This window comes from Halichoeres trimaculatus, unplaced genomic scaffold, assembly GCF_033239565.1.
Source record: "Halichoeres trimaculatus isolate MK-OKI-2021-1 unplaced genomic scaffold, fHalTri1.1 fHalTri1_scaffold_15, whole genome shotgun sequence".
Taxonomy (NCBI): domain Eukaryota; kingdom Metazoa; phylum Chordata; class Actinopteri; order Labriformes; family Labridae; genus Halichoeres; species Halichoeres trimaculatus.
Genome location: NW_027437193.1, coordinates 22,367,749 through 22,385,114, shown reverse-complemented (window position 1 = coordinate 22,385,114; position 17,366 = coordinate 22,367,749). Strand labels below are relative to the sequence as shown.

Below are 17,366 nucleotides of genomic sequence, written 5' to 3'. Positions count from 1 at the left end.
CTTTGTTTATCCAAAATCCAAATCTAATATCCACCCTCACCCCTTTAGAACAGGTCCATTTCTGTCATTTTCCCTAATACCCCAGATTTATAGCAGTATTCTTGCCTACATGATTGTACAAATCATTATAACTTTCAAGGCAAAAACACAAAATGCACATATTGCACATATGCACATAAGATATTTCTAAAAAATGTATCTAAATATGAACAAATAAACTGCATGCATGCATTAATGTAAAACCTTTTGTGGGGACAAAACATACACTCAGTCAGTTGCATTGCCTTTGTATGGTCTTTTTTGTTTCGGTTTAACGACAGTTATTTAGATATCCTAATTTTATAAAACTTTATTGGCGATAGTACTTTGGATTGCACACACTTCCCCGCAGCCGGTTTTCTGTCTGCGTTTTATGTGTATGTATTCTTAATCTGAAAGGACAAAGCGGAAGTGCCATTTATCTAGCTAAACATTAACGAGCAGTTCGTCTTCTCCGCTTCCTCCTGACTCTGCTTCTTTTCGATGAGCTACATCGGGCAAGCCAACCGCATATCGTAACTACATGTCAGATGATGCACTGAGGGTGGTTTTTATCAAAGACCAGCCGCTATGCAGTGCTGGTACTCGGTGCAGGGTTTGTAGGTGTCTGTTTGTCCGCATAGACTAAGAGTAGATACCAGAATAGAGAACTGTGAGAGCAGACAGTCAGGAGGCCACGGTTCCCCCTCACACACATACATACATCACCACGGCCTTGATGGTGATGTATGCAAGGAAACCAACAAGAGTCAGCGATGGGTAAATCAAGCACAAACCTCAACATATAGATGTATAAATACAGGGTTAACCATTGTTTTAGAAAGCTGGATTGTTGAGTTAGCGTGTAACCGTTAGCTGTCGATGTTAGCAGCTAGCTTTGACAGTCTGCAATTAGCCGTCAGTATTTCCTGTAGCTAGCTAGCTTTGTTAGCTCACGAAGAAGTTGGTTTTAAACACCACTTAGATTGAGTATTTTAAGTTGGGAATATTCTCAATGATATAAACCATATTCAACAATTGGCATTTTGAGTAAACAGAAGTTCTTAATATTGCAAATGAGCTTACTTAGCTAACGGCTAATTAGCTTTAGATGTATCATAAAGTGTCACAGCCGTTAAGAAACGTTAAATGCTAACTGCATGTTTGTTTTGTTTTTTCTCTAAAGGTGCAACGACAGAAGGGATTCTCAATCCTATCAGGTATGTAGTGACCGATCAGTAATAACCAGTAATGGTTGCAAATCAAATGATTAGTATTACTTTAAAGGCCAACCTCGAAACTTAATGGTAATAATGCAGATGCAGAAGTTTGCCCAAACGTATAAATGTCCTGATGCCTCTTAAATGAGGAAGGGAGAACCAAACGGTTTACTTAAAGTTTTCAAAATAGTGGCACTCAACAACAATGTCGTACCATTGAAACACTTACGACTTATATTAGTGCTGTAGGTCAATGTTGTATGGATTAATTTAGAGTAGAGGAGTAGCCAAACCAAATACTACCCCAATCCTACCGCTATATTTCTTGTAGGAGCTGCATCTAATGACATCATCACCATGAATCAAATCATCTTTAGTGTATGAGTCATAAGATGTTACATTTAGCCAGTCTGCTCTGAGATGCAGTTTATCTGTGAGGAAATGTTTATCAATGCTTGTAGGATGCATGGTTATAAGATTATCTGGTCTACATGGGCTTGGAAAAGATGCTTTGCCATTGAATGCAAGTGGAAAATGGCAACAGAGTGTACACTTGAACACATCTTACTTCTTTGTTGGATACAGACCCATAAAACTCAGCCAAAGAGCCAGTCCAGCAGCCTTCACCGTTATGACAAGGTGCGTGATGGTTCCTCAGACCCCACACCCCCTTACAAGATGCTGCGACGTTCAGATGAAAGCCCTGTCAGCAGGCATGGGGATGGAGCAGGACACGCCAAGGCAAAAACTACTCACGCCGTCAGAGGTAAAAATGGTAAGTTGGACTTTTTATCGTGAAGGATGGGAGTTTATCCCAGAGGAAAAGGCAGCATCTCAGTAGTACCAGAGCTTCTTATAAATAGATTACATCAGATGCTTGTGGCTTCAGACCTGCCCATGACTCTCTATCTCGTCTTACTGTGAAAAATAAGATCACCTAACTGAATATGTTGTCTGAGCATGTCAGTGACTCAAATTTTTGTGTTGAATTCTTGACATCCTCTGTTATCATATTTCTTATAAATTCACAACAACACCCATCGGGAGCAAGGTTCAGTTTGCAGAGAAGCCAAATCTTAATCTAGAAACTGTGATAAAAGGCACAATGAAGTTGTAAAATACTTTGTCACAGTCCATCAGATCATAGTTAAATTAATAGCTCTCTGAACTGTTTAAATGTTTGTACTTTAAGCTTAAAACAGTCACAAGTGAATGCTTTTGTAGCCGTCACATAGAATCTATTCCTCTGCAGATCACTGTGTTATATCCTGACTCCTGATAAATGGCTTTGTTGCAGGGACCAGTGGCTCTCCTCAGGAGAACTCTCACAACAACAGTACCCACCACAGCTCCGACTCGCATGCGACTCAGAGCAAGCCTGCAGACAGGGTAAGATGTTGTCCCCTGTTATCTGATGATATACCCTCAGGATTTCCTGTAGAATTGCTGTCACGCTTGTTTGGAGCATGGTATGTGAGGCATAATATAGAGGCATCTCTCCCTCTCTCTTTGCAGACAGTTTTTTTTCTCAACAGCAGGGCATGATGAAAACATCAGATTTTTCTGGTACACTCTCTGGAAAGAGCAGTTGCTCTGAATAGACTCCAGACTTGTAAATTAACTTTGGTGCATTAGACTCACTTTTTTTTTTCCTTTTGTGTTATGTAAAATGTGGTCTGTGCCCGATGCACGAGTGTGTCCAGTAAACCAGTATGAAATGCAGGCAGAGGTGTTCCTTGTGTGTTACAGTATTTAACCTAGGAGATGAATGAGGTTGCAGCTGCACAAAGCATGCATCATGTACATAGCCAGTCTAACTTTCAGTTCCATCACAAACATCCTTTTCCCTCATTATTTCATAACCATGCATTTATAGAAAACAATTGTTTACCATAAAGTAAATAATCATTCTGGTGTTTTGATAAAAAAAGACTGTAAAATGGGCTTGCCCCAGTCTCTTGTTAATTGGCCTGATTATACTTCACAACTTTCAACAATACTGCAGGCTGAGCTCAGTTACTGCATATGTTGCTGTCAATGCATTAATAACACCATTAAAGATCAACTGAGTTTTATATACAACACTTTGATTCAGACAGGTTTAGACTGACTGATTAACACCAGCCCCATCAAACAAATAAACTTGATATATTGTGGGTTGTTGCATTTGAGATGTATGAAATGATTATATGCTGACTATGGAGAGCAAGTTGTCACATAAATGTTTTTAGACATGTGTATGTAATTCACTTAAACTTCCTTCACTCTCTGCTGGTGCTTCTCTTACAGCGAGCAGCACACTACCCTGACCACCAAGAAAACTCCCCTGTGCATGCATGTTTTTCTATTAGGAGAGGAGGGAAAAAAGAGTTGCTTGCATATATCAATGTATATCAATATGTATATCCTACGTTGTGTATAGCAATATAGCTTGAAAATATTGAGATACTGTTTTTAGGCCATATCATGCAGCCCTGTCTTACAGTGTTATTAACCCTAACCATCAGGTTAAGTGTGACACTTTGGGCAACAGTTTTTGGACCGTTGAGCTGAAGGGAGGATAGAGAATAAAGATTATATTAACCCAGTTAATGATTGGAAACCTCTTCTCTTCTGCTCCGCTTTTGAAGTCCCAGAGGTACAGGGAACAATAGCTCTCCATATGTAGATGACCTGATCTTGACTGTATGATCAATGTCATACCTGCGCATTAATTGAAAGCTGAGCCTACACCCTTTCTCATAGATAGTGAAATCAAGGACGTCTTACTTCTTAGGATAATCCAGTTTTGTGCATACTTAGTTCACACTAAGTGATTTGTTTTTTCTCTTCCTCATGTTAGGACGATTCATTTACTACACAGTTATCCTAGAGATAACATCTCTAATATCACTTTTATCTGTACACCATTGTGGCATTAGGCCACAGACTTTTCCAGACTTTGTTGTGGTGTTGCACCTGTTCAATATGTAATTATTAACATCCATCTTGTCCATGTAGTGTGATCCAAAAGGGTGAAGTTAAGGCAGTAATGTGAATTGTTAAATTGTGTGTATTCTTGCATTCCCTTTGAACAAAGCTCAGGCCCTGTTAATGGAAGTGTTTAAGTGTTCCCCTGCTTCCCTTTTAACTGCAAAAGTGAATACTTTGCCATAGACATTAAAATAACTCCATAGAAAGACTTGTTTTAGCTGATGGCCTTCTTGCATTTTTAAGGTCATATGGAGCCACTGGTATTAAATATAGACGGTTACATAACCAGTTAAATTCTCCTCACAGAAGGTTTAAATTAGTCAGACTTGAGGATATTTGAACTTATTACCCCATCGCAGAGATTATAAAGTGAACTGTCAGGTCTCATCTCTGTGAGCCTACTTTTTTTGGACTCATCATAACTTCTTTTTTAATCCCTGACATCTTGTGTCCTCTCTCTATTGGCACCAGGACCCCGCAGATGACTGGACAGAACACATCAGCTCCTCTGGGAAGAAGTACTACTACAACTGTAGAACTGAAGTCTCCCAATGGGAGAAGCCCAAGGACCTGTTGGAAAGGTGAGCACATGTACACTAAGGATCAACAAGTATACTCAGAGACATTAAAAGATAGGAATATAAATTATCTTATTTCTGTGTCAGAGTTATGGATGCCAAAGTCAAGCAATACACAAGTCCTAACAGAATAGAGAAGCTCAGGGAGCAGGGTTAAAATACAGGCTCCATCCGGCACATCTTAACTGTTGCTTTTTGTGTATTTTGCCTCAGGGAACAACGACAGAAAGACTCAGTCAAGATGGCGGCGAACAGTTTCCCCAGGGACATGGACTACAGACAAGAGGCCTTGCAGGACAAAGCCGCAACAAGTAAATATGGCATATTTGTTGAATCCTAAACAATGAGGTTTTGTTTTGACTTTAACTACTTGATTTACATTTTGATAAGTGTCTCTGAATCCATCTATGATAAAATGTTTAACCTACAGAGAAAGCTTTTTACTACAATAATGTTCATCTGTCTTTTGTACAAAATTAACTTTATAATTAATAACAGAAGCTGGAGTGTAAAGCTGTGTTCTTCTCTGCTACTTTCTCTCAGAGACCACATCAGCAGACCAGTCTACTGCATCCAACTCCGGCCATTCCTCCTCCTCCACTTCTTCTCAGAGCCTGAACTCTGCTGCAGGTGCACTGAGTTCCACCCCCTCCACCATGTCCTCATCCTCCTCCTCTTCATCTGGGCAGGTGCCTCAGTCTATCCAGTCCCCGTCACCAGCCCTGCTGCAGGACCCAGCTCTCCTACATCAGCTCCTCCCTGCGCTGCAGGCAACTTTGCAGATGAACAATGGCAGTATGGACATGGCCAAACTCAATGAAGGTGAGGGCACACTCTACCCTTCCCTCTGTGTTGTGATTGTGCAGCTCATCTCCCCATGGTTATCCATTTTGGGTTTTTGTTGGTTGAAAAAATGCTCTTGCTGGCTGTTGTCCAGTTTTTACTTGTTTATGCTAACAGTTCAAACATCATCAGGTAAACTTTTTGGTGACTGTAATATAGTTAAGCTTTCAGGGATAGAAAAAAAGCTTAAGGTTACACAGTCAGTGATGCCATGCAGGAAATTTGTTTTCTCTTCCATTGTCCGTAATACTTGCTCCATGACAACAGGTTCTTTGTTACTAGCTGTTCCCATTCACTGAATGTATAAAATCAAATCGAACATTGCCTCTAATCTAATGAATAAAACTTCAATCTGCCTTTTTAATAATCCAGGTACAGCAGAACAGTTTTATCAAAGGTAGTGTTGAACAAGGTGAACAGGACTTTGGCAGGAATCATTTGACGCCACTCTCTTCAGTAAACTTGCATTCTCAGAGTTTTGTGGTTGGTACTCTTTTTGAATATAAATGAGACACTTTTATCATGCTGCTATTTACGTGACCGCTTGTAGTTTAATTGACTTTGTGGTGACCAGAAACTGAAACTGGGTTTATTCTTCTGTTATGAATTCATGCTACGAAGACTTCTTCAGCCTTGTGGTTGGTCTGCCAGTCAGCATTACATTTCCTGCATTTACTGTATTTCTAGAATGGCCGTACATCAGCCATGAAATTTGATCTATTACCACATCAAATCTAGTTTGGAATAACTGCTGTATGATCAACTCCAATTTCACCATTAATCACCAGTGGTCCCTGTAGACAAGACAAGCAAGCAGAAAACATAAGGGGAATTCTAAAAGCTGATCAAACCAGCATCTGAAATCACACTGCCTATGACACATTGATGCAGTTGAAGTATGTCGTGTTTGAGTCTTTATCTATCTATCTATCTATCTATCTATCTATCTATCTATCTATCTATCTATCTATCTATCTATCTATCTATCTATCTATATATACATATGTATATATATATATATATATATATATATATATATATATATATATATATATATATATATATATATATATATATATATATATATATATATATATATATATATACAGACACACATACACACACACGGTGTCATACACACATATGGCCTGAGTGCTGTGGCGGAGGGTGTGCTCCACATTAAACACAGCTCCTACCTCATATGCAGTAGCCTATGACCCATACGTCTGAGTTCTCCAACCCCATGGCTTCAGACTTCATTTTTCGTTTACAACCACTCTGGTCTCCCAAACTCTCCATGGTGACAGCCGGTAGCATGCCCTACATCCTCTTTAAAGAGGGCTGTTTACTCGTCTTATCAATTGCCCATGTAGTCGTAGTAGATCACCTGCAACATGCTCACTAATAAGAAAAGTAAAGTAGATGTCCCTGTTTAATTTATCTTAAGTAGTTGTGTGATGTTCTTTAGTACATATGTCATGTTTAACCTCTCACAAAAAAATAAACAAAGTCAAAAATAACCTCCTGACGTTTTCACAACTCACTTATGAGTAATGGGGCATTTAAGATTGACAAAATACTTACTTGATTTATATCATGATAAATATTGATATCGACTGATATGAAAAAAAATATTGGGATAAGACTTTTTCTCATATCCCAAAGCCCTACCTGGATTGCAGATCTGGACTATGGTTGGATGCATTTGTTGAGCAGACATGAGTTACTGTGGCCACATATTATGATGAAAAGGAGAAAAGATGACTGCAGGCAGACACACAGATCACTTAGAAGTCTGACTCTTGGGTTTTTGTCAGTTTTTTCTTTTGTTGAATTTTATAGGGATAAATGCTTTAGCGATGAGGACTCAGTTTGTCTCTTGATAGATGTATTTAAAGAAACTTTTTCACAGGTTAAGTTCAATGTGTGGGAGCTTCTTCTCATAAACAGGTTGTGTATGATGGCTGGGCTTTGATCCGGTCAGTATTGTGGCTCTTTCCTGATGCATGTGTGTGTGTGCGTGATGTGATTTTGTTTCAGTGTGTCGTTGCTCTGGAGACATGACATTTACACAACCCATGTGAAAATATCAATCTGCCTTCTGACGTTATTATCCTGACTTTGTTTTTCTGACCTAACCATGCGCGTGTGTCAATGCCACTCACCTGTTGTGTGTCCTTGCTAACTCACCTGTGTGTACGCGCGTGTGTGTACATTTCCTCTTTCCTCCCTCCAGTCTTGGCAGCTGCTGTCACCCAAGCTTCCTTGCGGTCTGTGCTTCATAAGCTCCTCACTGCTGGACCTGCTTTCAACGTCACTGCTCTGCTCTCAGCTGCTCAGCACTCCAACCAAGGTATGGCCTCCTCGCTGTTTCTCACCATCTGCTACCAACGCTAATACCTCCTCTTTTTTTTTTTTTTGTTCCAAAATATCCTGTCTCCTATGTCCCTGCAAATTTTGTCACTGACCTTTGATAAATTCAGGTTTGCAGCAAGAACTGCTCTAGTGTATCAGAGGTGAAAAGTTCCATATTGATAAATACTGATGTTTGTTAAAATGTGTTGTCAGTTTTAAAGGCCATGAACGGTAGTTCTTAATATTTAAGACAGAGTTACTGGATGAATTATGCTCTTAAAGGTAGGATCTGCAGGAATTTATGTTAGTGTTTAGTGAGCACAACATTCGATCAGAGCTCACACCCATTGCCTCCGACCGAAGTTAACTGAACACATTTACTAGCCCAGCAAACACCTGTAGCATCACGTTTCTACGTGGGAGGGGCTTGGGAGCTGTGCGCCTGACATGGCGTGATAGCAAAAGCTAATCATGTGTATTTGACACGTACCTGGTTAGCAGAAAGCCAGCTTGTGTCACTCTTTGTCCAGTGCTGCTCTCCAAGTGCCCAGAAGCGAGTAGAAGTCAATCCAAGCTTCACCCTCGTTTAGTAAAGAGCTTTATTTGTTCAGTGTTTTGTTTCACTTTGGTTGCGTTTTTCTTTACGTCCACTATGGTAGCCTCCAAGGATAGCTTCTTCCACTCCCTATTGTGATTGGTGAGATAGTTGACATTCTCTTTTTTTCGTAAAATCCTGCAGACCCTACCTTTAAGTGGGTCATGCACAATTTTAAAGCTGGAGTTTAGACTAAAATGAAAGAAGTTATAATAATTATAATAATAATCATATTTGTGCTCTTCAACCGACATATAACCCAAGAGACTATGAGATGGACCATAAGTTCAGATTATTTTTTACTCCTAGAGTGACCTGTCTCAGGATCTCTAATGGTATTGAAATAAGGATCAGAAGTCCCCGTCTCTCTATATCACTTAGACAGAATGTCAGGTGAGGGTCTGAGAGCTGAGCTCTCTGAGTTTAGCATAATGAATGCAGATTTACCATATTTTGACAATCGACTTTAGGTAGCAACAGAAATTGATCTTTTCAGTCGGAGTGCACTTCTTTAGGTGTCTACTCTGAAAAACTGCTCACTTATCAGCTGTTGTAGTGTTTCTTCTCCCTGATGCAGCTGTGCCAGGTAAAAGTCAAAGTTTATTCTTCTTATGGCTGTATTAGGTTTATTGAGATTTCCCTTTCTCGAATACTTAAATCATGCCCTTGTATGTTCCATCTAATAGTAGTTTGTGCAACAAGTTAGGCAGATAAAGACCTGAAAGTACTCCTCATATAGATTTATAGCATTTTATTTTGCTGGTTTGTCTTGCTGCTATTTTACCAAACAACTTCTCTCAAAAGTGCCATCTTAAACCCTTAGAGATTCCTACAGGACCTGCGTTTTCACAAGTATCAAATTTGCACTTGTTGATATATTTTGCTATTTAGTTCAAGACTATCATTAGGTTTTTGTCCACGACGGTTCACTGAAAGTGAAACTAAGTGCTAATCCTCTTGTTTTCCTGCTTCAGCCCAGCACTCCAGTCAGTCCCCCGTCTCTCTGACATCAGATGCATCATCACCGCGGCCGTACGTCTCGCCACGGAACGGCACACCACAGAGCAACCAGAAACCCTTTATGGGTGTGCACCAAGGCAGCATCACATCCTCACAAACAAGGGTGAGTCTAACCAGAACCACCAGAAACAAAAAGAAGCTAATCCTCCAGAATGAAGAATTCCTTTTTCTCGCTCATGACTCACAGACCTCACACTCTGCTTTTCTCTGCTCAATGCTGTCGTCTGTGACATGTTATTTTATTGTTCTTCATTTCTTAAATTCTTTTTTTTTCTTGCTCATTTGTCTTTAGGGCAGCATGTCTTCAGGTAAACAAGGATCAGTACCGCTGTCTCAGATGGCAGAGAAGCGCCCAGAGGACCCCAGAACTCTCCAGCAGAGAAGGTAGAAATATGAAGAAACTGTTTAACACTCAAATTTGTTTATAGAATAATTGGGTGCAGGAAGTGCATTTTGCATAAAATTTTGTTCATTACATTAAAATGTTTTCAAACACTCAGAGGAGTGATTTATTGCTGCACAACTCCACACTGTCCTCACCTCATTTTTCATTTACCTAGACTAGAAACACAAACTTGAAGGGTCCCATTTCAACTTTTAAAATCAGCACTTCAATTCAGAGATGAAGTTTGCTGCTCACACAAATTCAAACTAATGTGAGAAGTAGTTTCTGCGTCAAACAATGACAAAAAGATGAGGTGGATGGAGGAATTATGGTGAGAAACCTTAAGAAATCTGCTGCCGTGTCTTTTTCTAACGAGCTGTCTCACTCCAGCAGCCAGGAGATTCTGTGCACGGGAACAAACCTTCCTGGTGCCACTTTGCCACATGTCCCCTCCAGCAGCGCCAGTCAGACGCTGGCAGACACCCCCGGCTCCTTCACCCCCACCCTGGCAGCTCATTTTGATGAGAACCTCATCAGACATATCCAAGGTTGGCCTTCAGAAAACACTGAGAAACAGGTACAGTCCAACACTACAAGGTCACGCATGTCACAGAGGAATTGAGTCTTTTTAGCCTGTTTTTTAAAATTTGATAAACATAATTTTGTGCGTTAAAATTTCCTCCAATAAAAGGGGTCTGCAAAACTATGATTCTTAATCATTTCAGCAGTTTTGAGTTGTGTATAGCTCCCAATTTGAAGTTAAGTTATCCACTGTTTCTCTAATCTACAAGACTCGTTTCTCCTCAACCTCTTTCTGTCAGGCGGCTCGGTTGCGTGAGGACATCCACAACATGGGCAGTTTGTACATGTCAGAGATCTGCACCGAGATGAAAAACCTGCGCTCCCTGGTCAGAGTGTGTGAAATACAGGCTACACTGAGGGAACAGAGGTGAGAAAACAGCTCTGCTATCAGTGAGACCCACATACTGGACCAGGACAGCCACATTAATCTACTTGTTTTCTCTTCAATGCAGAATCCTGTTTCTGAGGCAGCAAAGCAAAGAGCTGGACAAGCTGAAGAACCAGAACTCCTACATGGTTTGAGGAGCACACCAGATATGAAAGGACTAGGATGAATGGATAACAGCGATTAAAAAAGAGGAATAGACATGGACAGCAAGCTATAGCCTGTTTATTCTCCAAACAAGAGCAACTGAGAAGAGCTGTCAGAAAGAAACCAGACAGTGGCTGAGACGGTGACGCTCCATCATCCTGAACATGTCTTGTTTTCTTTCTTTTGTTTAAGAATTTCATTTTCCAGTGTCCACACACATACACATCTCGCCGAGTTGGATTCTGCCCGACGGACACAGAGGACCTGAGGCTCTTTAAGACAGCACCTTCTCAGACTGTGAACCTTGGATTGTGTGTATCGTTTTGGGTTAACTTGTTTTCTGGTGTGTTTTTTGATGTGTAGTGGTCAGGAAAAGATTACAATTCATTTTTGGGAAATCAACTAAAACAAACCATCTCATAATAATCAGTGTGACGCAGTTTTTCAGCCGGTGGGTGCATCAGAACAACCAATTTGCTCTCTGATCTTCTTTAATGGACTTTGTCATGCATTGAAATGTATGGTTCAATGGCAGTGATGTTACTAATGTTCTTTTTTTATTCACTATAATTGTCAGTGGTTGCTCAGACCAGCGTGTCTTCGAGCTGGTTGGTTTTACTTGTCAAGAGATTAGCAAAGACCTTTGGCCAGAACTTTGAAAATACTTCAACGTGCTTCAGTGATTTGTTCCAGCTAATGGGAATCTGTGAGGCTTTTCCAGTGGTACAAATGTACTGATGCATTTGTGGCTCGTTCACACTCCAGATGTTTCAAAGCCATTTTTGAAAACTATTATTGGACCTAGATTGGCTGCTAGTACACATGAGGTTATATTCATTTGTAGCCCTGCTGGCTCTTCTCTCTCTTCTCTTTTTCCCTTCAGCTATTTGTCTGTTTTCTTTGTATGATTGTCAATTTCTGTTTCTGTCCCAACTCTGATTTGGGACATTTTTCATTCCTTTTGTGCAGCTTAGCAAGAGATTGTGTAAAAGAGTAGAAAAGTGACTGAACTCCCAGTCATGTAAAGCTAAATTATTGTTGCACACGATTACGTCCTCGTAGTCAAAATGGAAAACCAACAAAAAAAAAAGAAAAGAAAAAAAAGAAATCCATGGAAAGACGATTTATTTTTACAATAAGGAGACTCATGTTAAGTTTGGTTGTTTGTGTTCAGCTGTCGTAGCTGCGGCCCTTTTATGAACTGACTCTAGCCACATCTGGCTACTTTTTTAAAGGGTTCACTCATGATGAGAGGGTATACTTTTTATACATTAAACTGCAGTCGTACACTTCTACACACAAAGCAACTTTCTTTGTCTCTTGGCTATTCTTTTCTGTGTCCTTGAATAGTTTCCACCACATCTGATGTGCACACTTTTTGGGGCGGGGGGTTTGGGTGGGATGGGGGGGCTTTGTATTCCATAAAATATGAGAATAAAATATTATACCACATCCATGCCTGACTTTCCCTTTCTGTCCAGACTCTGATTAAAGCTCTGTACGTGTGTGTGAGATGGAAGTTGTGTGTATGCTGTATAGCTTGGGTGTACTTCCTGCTGAATTATGCAGTTTGTAATTTTGCTACATTAGAGTGTAATTATTCAGGTACAGGACGGTTGGTGTGACAGCTCTGGGAAATGTAATGTGCACCTTGTCAATGACTCAGCAGGTGTGTGTGTGTGTTTGTGTGTGTCTCCACAGCCTGCTTTCATTTACTCAGATGCACAGCTCATCAATATTTGTGTTGACCTGCAGCTCAACGTCTGGCCACATGATGGAGACAGAGAGCAAGCCTGATTTGAATCTGGTTCTGCTTATGTGCGCATTTTCCCTCCATCAGATTAAAAACCTATTACTGTACATGTCACGAGTAAAATGTAGTCTAAACAAAAGCAGGCGCCTGGATAACCTCTGAGTTTAGTTGACCTGTGTCATGATTCTGGGCCAACACACACACACACACACACACACATAGGTTCACAGATGATTGATGGTAATTGAACAGAGCTGCCGATTGACAGGGCAATAGCATGATAAAAACTGTTAAATTGTGGGTTCAAGTGTCAAAGTATTTCTGCAGAGTGGTGTATCTATGATGACAGTGAACTTGGCCTCCTGTTTGAACACATCAGCAGCTTTTACTGCTTGCACAGCTCTACGGTGTGCAAGAGAATCTTCTTTATCACCTCTAAACTGGTGTCAACTCTTGGCAAACAGTTTCCCAAAGGTCCGACCTGATCCACTACACCAGGAGAACAATATATATAAAAAAAATTTCCTCCCAGTTGCAGTTCACAAGCCATCTCCAACAAAATTTAATTTTAACTTGGACAACATAAATGAGAGAGAATTCTCAGTAGATACAAGTACAGCTACAGAGATGGTAAACACAGATCAATCACGCCCTAGATCTATGGGAGTCCAGGGGTGTGATGGAAATGACAGCCAGTATAATGTTGTTTTTAAACTAGCTAACATCTACAAGGTGCCCTCCTGTCAGTTAAGTCAGTTATGCCTTTAAATTGGAAAAACTCACAAGTTTGACATTTTCAGGAATCAAAAGTTGTGAAAACAACTTTTTTTTTTAACAACCCTGGGCTTATTGTGCTTAACTGGAGCTGATTCATGACACCATTTATCAAACAGCAAATATGATACAAAAGAAACAAAAGAAGATTAAATATATGGTTGTAAAGTGTAAAGTGATTCTTAAGATATAGTTAATGCAGATGATACAATGGCACCACTTGGTTCAAAACGCACCAATCACAGGGCTTGAAGCCCACATCACTCTAAATTACAGTAATATTTGAGAGGAGGTGCACATCAGGCAATGTGTTGGCTTGTACATTCAAAGAAATGGTTATGCAGACCCTTGGTGTCGGCTCAACCTCCATTTGTCACAGAAGTACAAATAAGGCAGTTATTTAAGTCTGATAGTAACAGACTAAAGTAAACTTTTAGGCGTAGCGCTATAGCCAAGCGCTGAATGTTGTTTCTTGGTTTTGTGTAGACCCTAGATGGTGACGTCACCCATCTGTTCCTGAAACTGTGAAATAAAACCAATCTGGGGCACAGCCACATTTGCTATGACACTGAGGTGCGTCACTGATTGGACAATCAAACGATCCTAAGAACTTCTAAACCGCCGAGTTAGAAAAATTCATTTTGAACCAGGCAGTTAATTTTTATTTCAATGCAGTAAAAGTCTGTTTTTTTTTTTTGTTTTTTTTTTGGCTTGGTGTGTATGTGACTCCTGGTCTTTCAGCAGCCAGCCTCAAGCAGATTCTCACTGAACAGCAACTTTTAGCACTTCCGCATAGGCTTTATTTTTACTAACCGGATGTTGCCCCTTGGTGTAGATGCTGGGAAACAGTTTGAGTTCTTAAGCGTCATAGCTAAATGACAGAGGTTTATTCTAATTGGCTGGTATGAGTTTCATGTATGGAAAACACTGCCAAATATGGGTTTGGCATGCTTCGAGCTCCATTTAACGACAGGTTTCCATGTAGATGAAAGTATTTTTGAAAACGAATGAAACAATATTCATATTTGAAAATGCCCGGCTATGTGTGTACAAGCCCTAAAATGGGTAGTTTTATCACACAGCACAATGCAAGTTGCAAGTTTTGAGGGAGCGTTCAATTGGCATGTTGACTGCAACCAGGGCCCGATTAATTTACAGCGAGTAAAAGTCCGCATGACAACACCACGCCAGCTGACAAAGTTTAGCAGTGCTGAAAATTATTTCTCTCAGTTATTTTGTAATGGTGGACACTGGAGCTGAACTGTCAAAAAAAGGACAGAAGAGTGATAGAGCACAGGCTCAAACATGGGTTAAGCTGTTTGTAATAATGTTCATTCAGCGCACGTGCTCTGCTTTGCGAGGCTGGAGTTTGTAGATGAGCTCTGCTAGAATATAACTAGGATTGTCTAACCTTACAATGAAACATCTCAGACCACTGGGCTGTGAACTACTAAACTACGGCACAAACTGAGATTCCAAAGTTTTTGTCACATTTCAGACAAAAGCTAATGTGTATCTACAAATAAATACATTACTTCATTGCTTTGCATCCTGGGAAAAGTTTACTTCAACAAAGAAAATTAGTGTCAAAAAGAAGATCTCTCCTTCATTCTACAACAACTACAAGTTGTGCATTTGTTGACATTGCTTCAAAACAAAATGCACGCCCTGGCAAGAGTCATATTCATATGTGTGGGTGCAAGTGCTCATGGGAAATGAAGTCTTTATACCACTACAGATCCAGGGAAGTCCTTACAGTCTCTTTAACAAATTGCACATTTAATTAGATAGTGTAAATCATAACAAACAGTTTGGCAAGTGATAGCAGTTAATATAAAAGTAATTTTTACATCCTTTGGAAACTTCAAAGAGATGAGACACTAACACTATTGCTGCATGCCTGCATTAGTTAATGTAGATATTGCTGACCTGGGGAGTGTCTGTTTTTCTGTTTTAGTTAACTGAATAAATAAAAACAATTTAGCTCAGATGAAGGATTGAGTGTGTTTCATGTGTTTTACTTATATTTAATATGATGGCATGCTCAGACCCTTCAGGTTCAATGATCTATAGAAAAGCATTAGCAGAGTGTCAGTTTTGGTTTATTTGAGGAATACTATACTGTTTTGCTTTGGGGAAAGTTAAGTGCTCCACAGCCAACACAGCAACAGCTCTCTGTACTTTTTCACCAATCAGCAATGGCCTCTTTTTCACTCTGAGACAGTTCATCCTCTATTTCTCTGTCAAGCAACCAAAGGCCCTTTTTAAAATCTTTCTTCTTTCTTACTAATTTTCCTTCACCTGAAGTTGTTTTCAGGTGATGCTGAAGCAGCTCTTTATGCAAACACAAACTGTGTTCTCTCTGTTTTCTTTTGCTGAAGCTGCTTCATTTGTTCTCATATACAGTATCATCAGAGGGCCGGCAGAAATTGCAGAGCGACACTCTCATTACAAACCAATCTGTAACCATCTCTGGTTTCTATTACAGCTTCATCTCAGACGCAGCAGCAAACACAATTAACTTTGCATCACTTCATTACGTGATCTATGACTCAGAATAGACCCATTAGTTTGAGGATTCAGGATATCAGGACTGTTTATCTCATTTTATTTTACCCTGCTGCCATAAAAATGATGTGATCAAACAGAAGTTAAGACTGCTGAGGCCTCTACAAAGTAATGAGAACAGGCTTTGGGGTTTGTTATCATTTCAACAATCATTAACAACAAAGACAAAGCATGTTTGCATAATCCCATTGGCTCCAAATAAGTCAACAACAGTTACACTCATCTCCTTAATCTAGCCATCTATTAACTTTTGACCTTTTGTGACGTGTGACGTCTCAGTGTCCAATCAGGAAAAAGGATGTTACTAACTTGATGCTGGTGCAGAAAAATTGGCAGCTGTTGACACCACTACTTCTGATGTACACTGGAGTGAGTGAGCGACATCATTGTAGACATCTGCGGTCATGGGATAAAGTCTATCCCAGCTGTCACTGGGTGAGAGGCAGGGGGCACCCTGAACAGCCTCACCAGTCAATCACAGGGCAACACATACAGGCAAACAATCATCAATATCAGTTTCCTTTTATTTGAATAAGATTTTGAAGTGAACTGACCTGGATGTGTTGTCTTTATGTCATCTTTTGTGTCACAGAATCAGCTACTTTTCCTCCATCAAGAAAAGAGTTTCAATCAAATTCTCAGTAATGCTTTATATTAAGCTCCTGTAATAAGCATTAATAAGACCTTTGTAAGTACTTATAAGCTGCTTATCAACATTATTATTTGTTTATAAGACTATGTAACTGCTTAATAAGTGTTTAATAAGGTCATTGTAATAGTTGATACAAGACAACTTAATCTATAAGGTAAATGGAACCTAACCCTAACCCTCTTTGCTTTGTCCTCTGCTTTTGTCTCTCACGAACCCTACCCCAGCCCTTCCCCTAAACCTAACCTCTGGGACCTCACGCCTAACCCTTACAATGACCTTATTAAACACTTATTAAAGGGCAACTCCGTTTTTTTGACACCTGGACCTTATTTATAGGTGTGTGCATGCTCATATACTCACTGAGACAAACATAGCGCAGCTCGGAGTCCTTCAGAAGTTATTTAGATCCAACCAATTTTAGACGCACTTAGCGGGGGCCACGACAAGGGAGCTTCAGCGCGAGACATAATCTCTGCAAAATCGCTCATTTCGGCTATATTTTTTCATCCATCGCCAGT

General features: G+C 40.0%; 1 protein-coding gene across 2 annotated transcripts; it reads left to right on the top strand.

Annotated features, from left to right (window-relative positions):
• Positions 1 to 470: 470 nt before the first annotated feature.
• On the top strand, positions 471 to 12,536 carry LOC141803924 (WW domain-containing adapter protein with coiled-coil-like). 2 transcript variants are annotated; one of them, XM_074688018.1, is made up of 13 exons: positions 471 to 798; positions 1,205 to 1,238; positions 1,824 to 2,013; positions 2,536 to 2,627; positions 4,683 to 4,792; positions 5,003 to 5,100; positions 5,333 to 5,611; positions 7,869 to 7,985; positions 9,557 to 9,705; positions 9,895 to 9,986; positions 10,381 to 10,564; positions 10,809 to 10,936; positions 11,022 to 12,536. In XM_074688018.1, exons 1-13 carry the CDS (start codon positions 758 to 760, stop codon positions 11,089 to 11,091), a joined length of 1,584 nt encoding a protein of 527 aa, XP_074544119.1. In that variant the 5' UTR covers positions 471 to 757; the 3' UTR covers positions 11,092 to 12,536. The 2 variants fall into 2 exon arrangements, with proteins under 2 accessions (XP_074544119.1, XP_074544118.1); XM_074688017.1 differs by having other exon boundaries at positions 10,378 to 10,564.
• Positions 12,537 to 17,366: the final 4,830 nt, after the last annotated feature.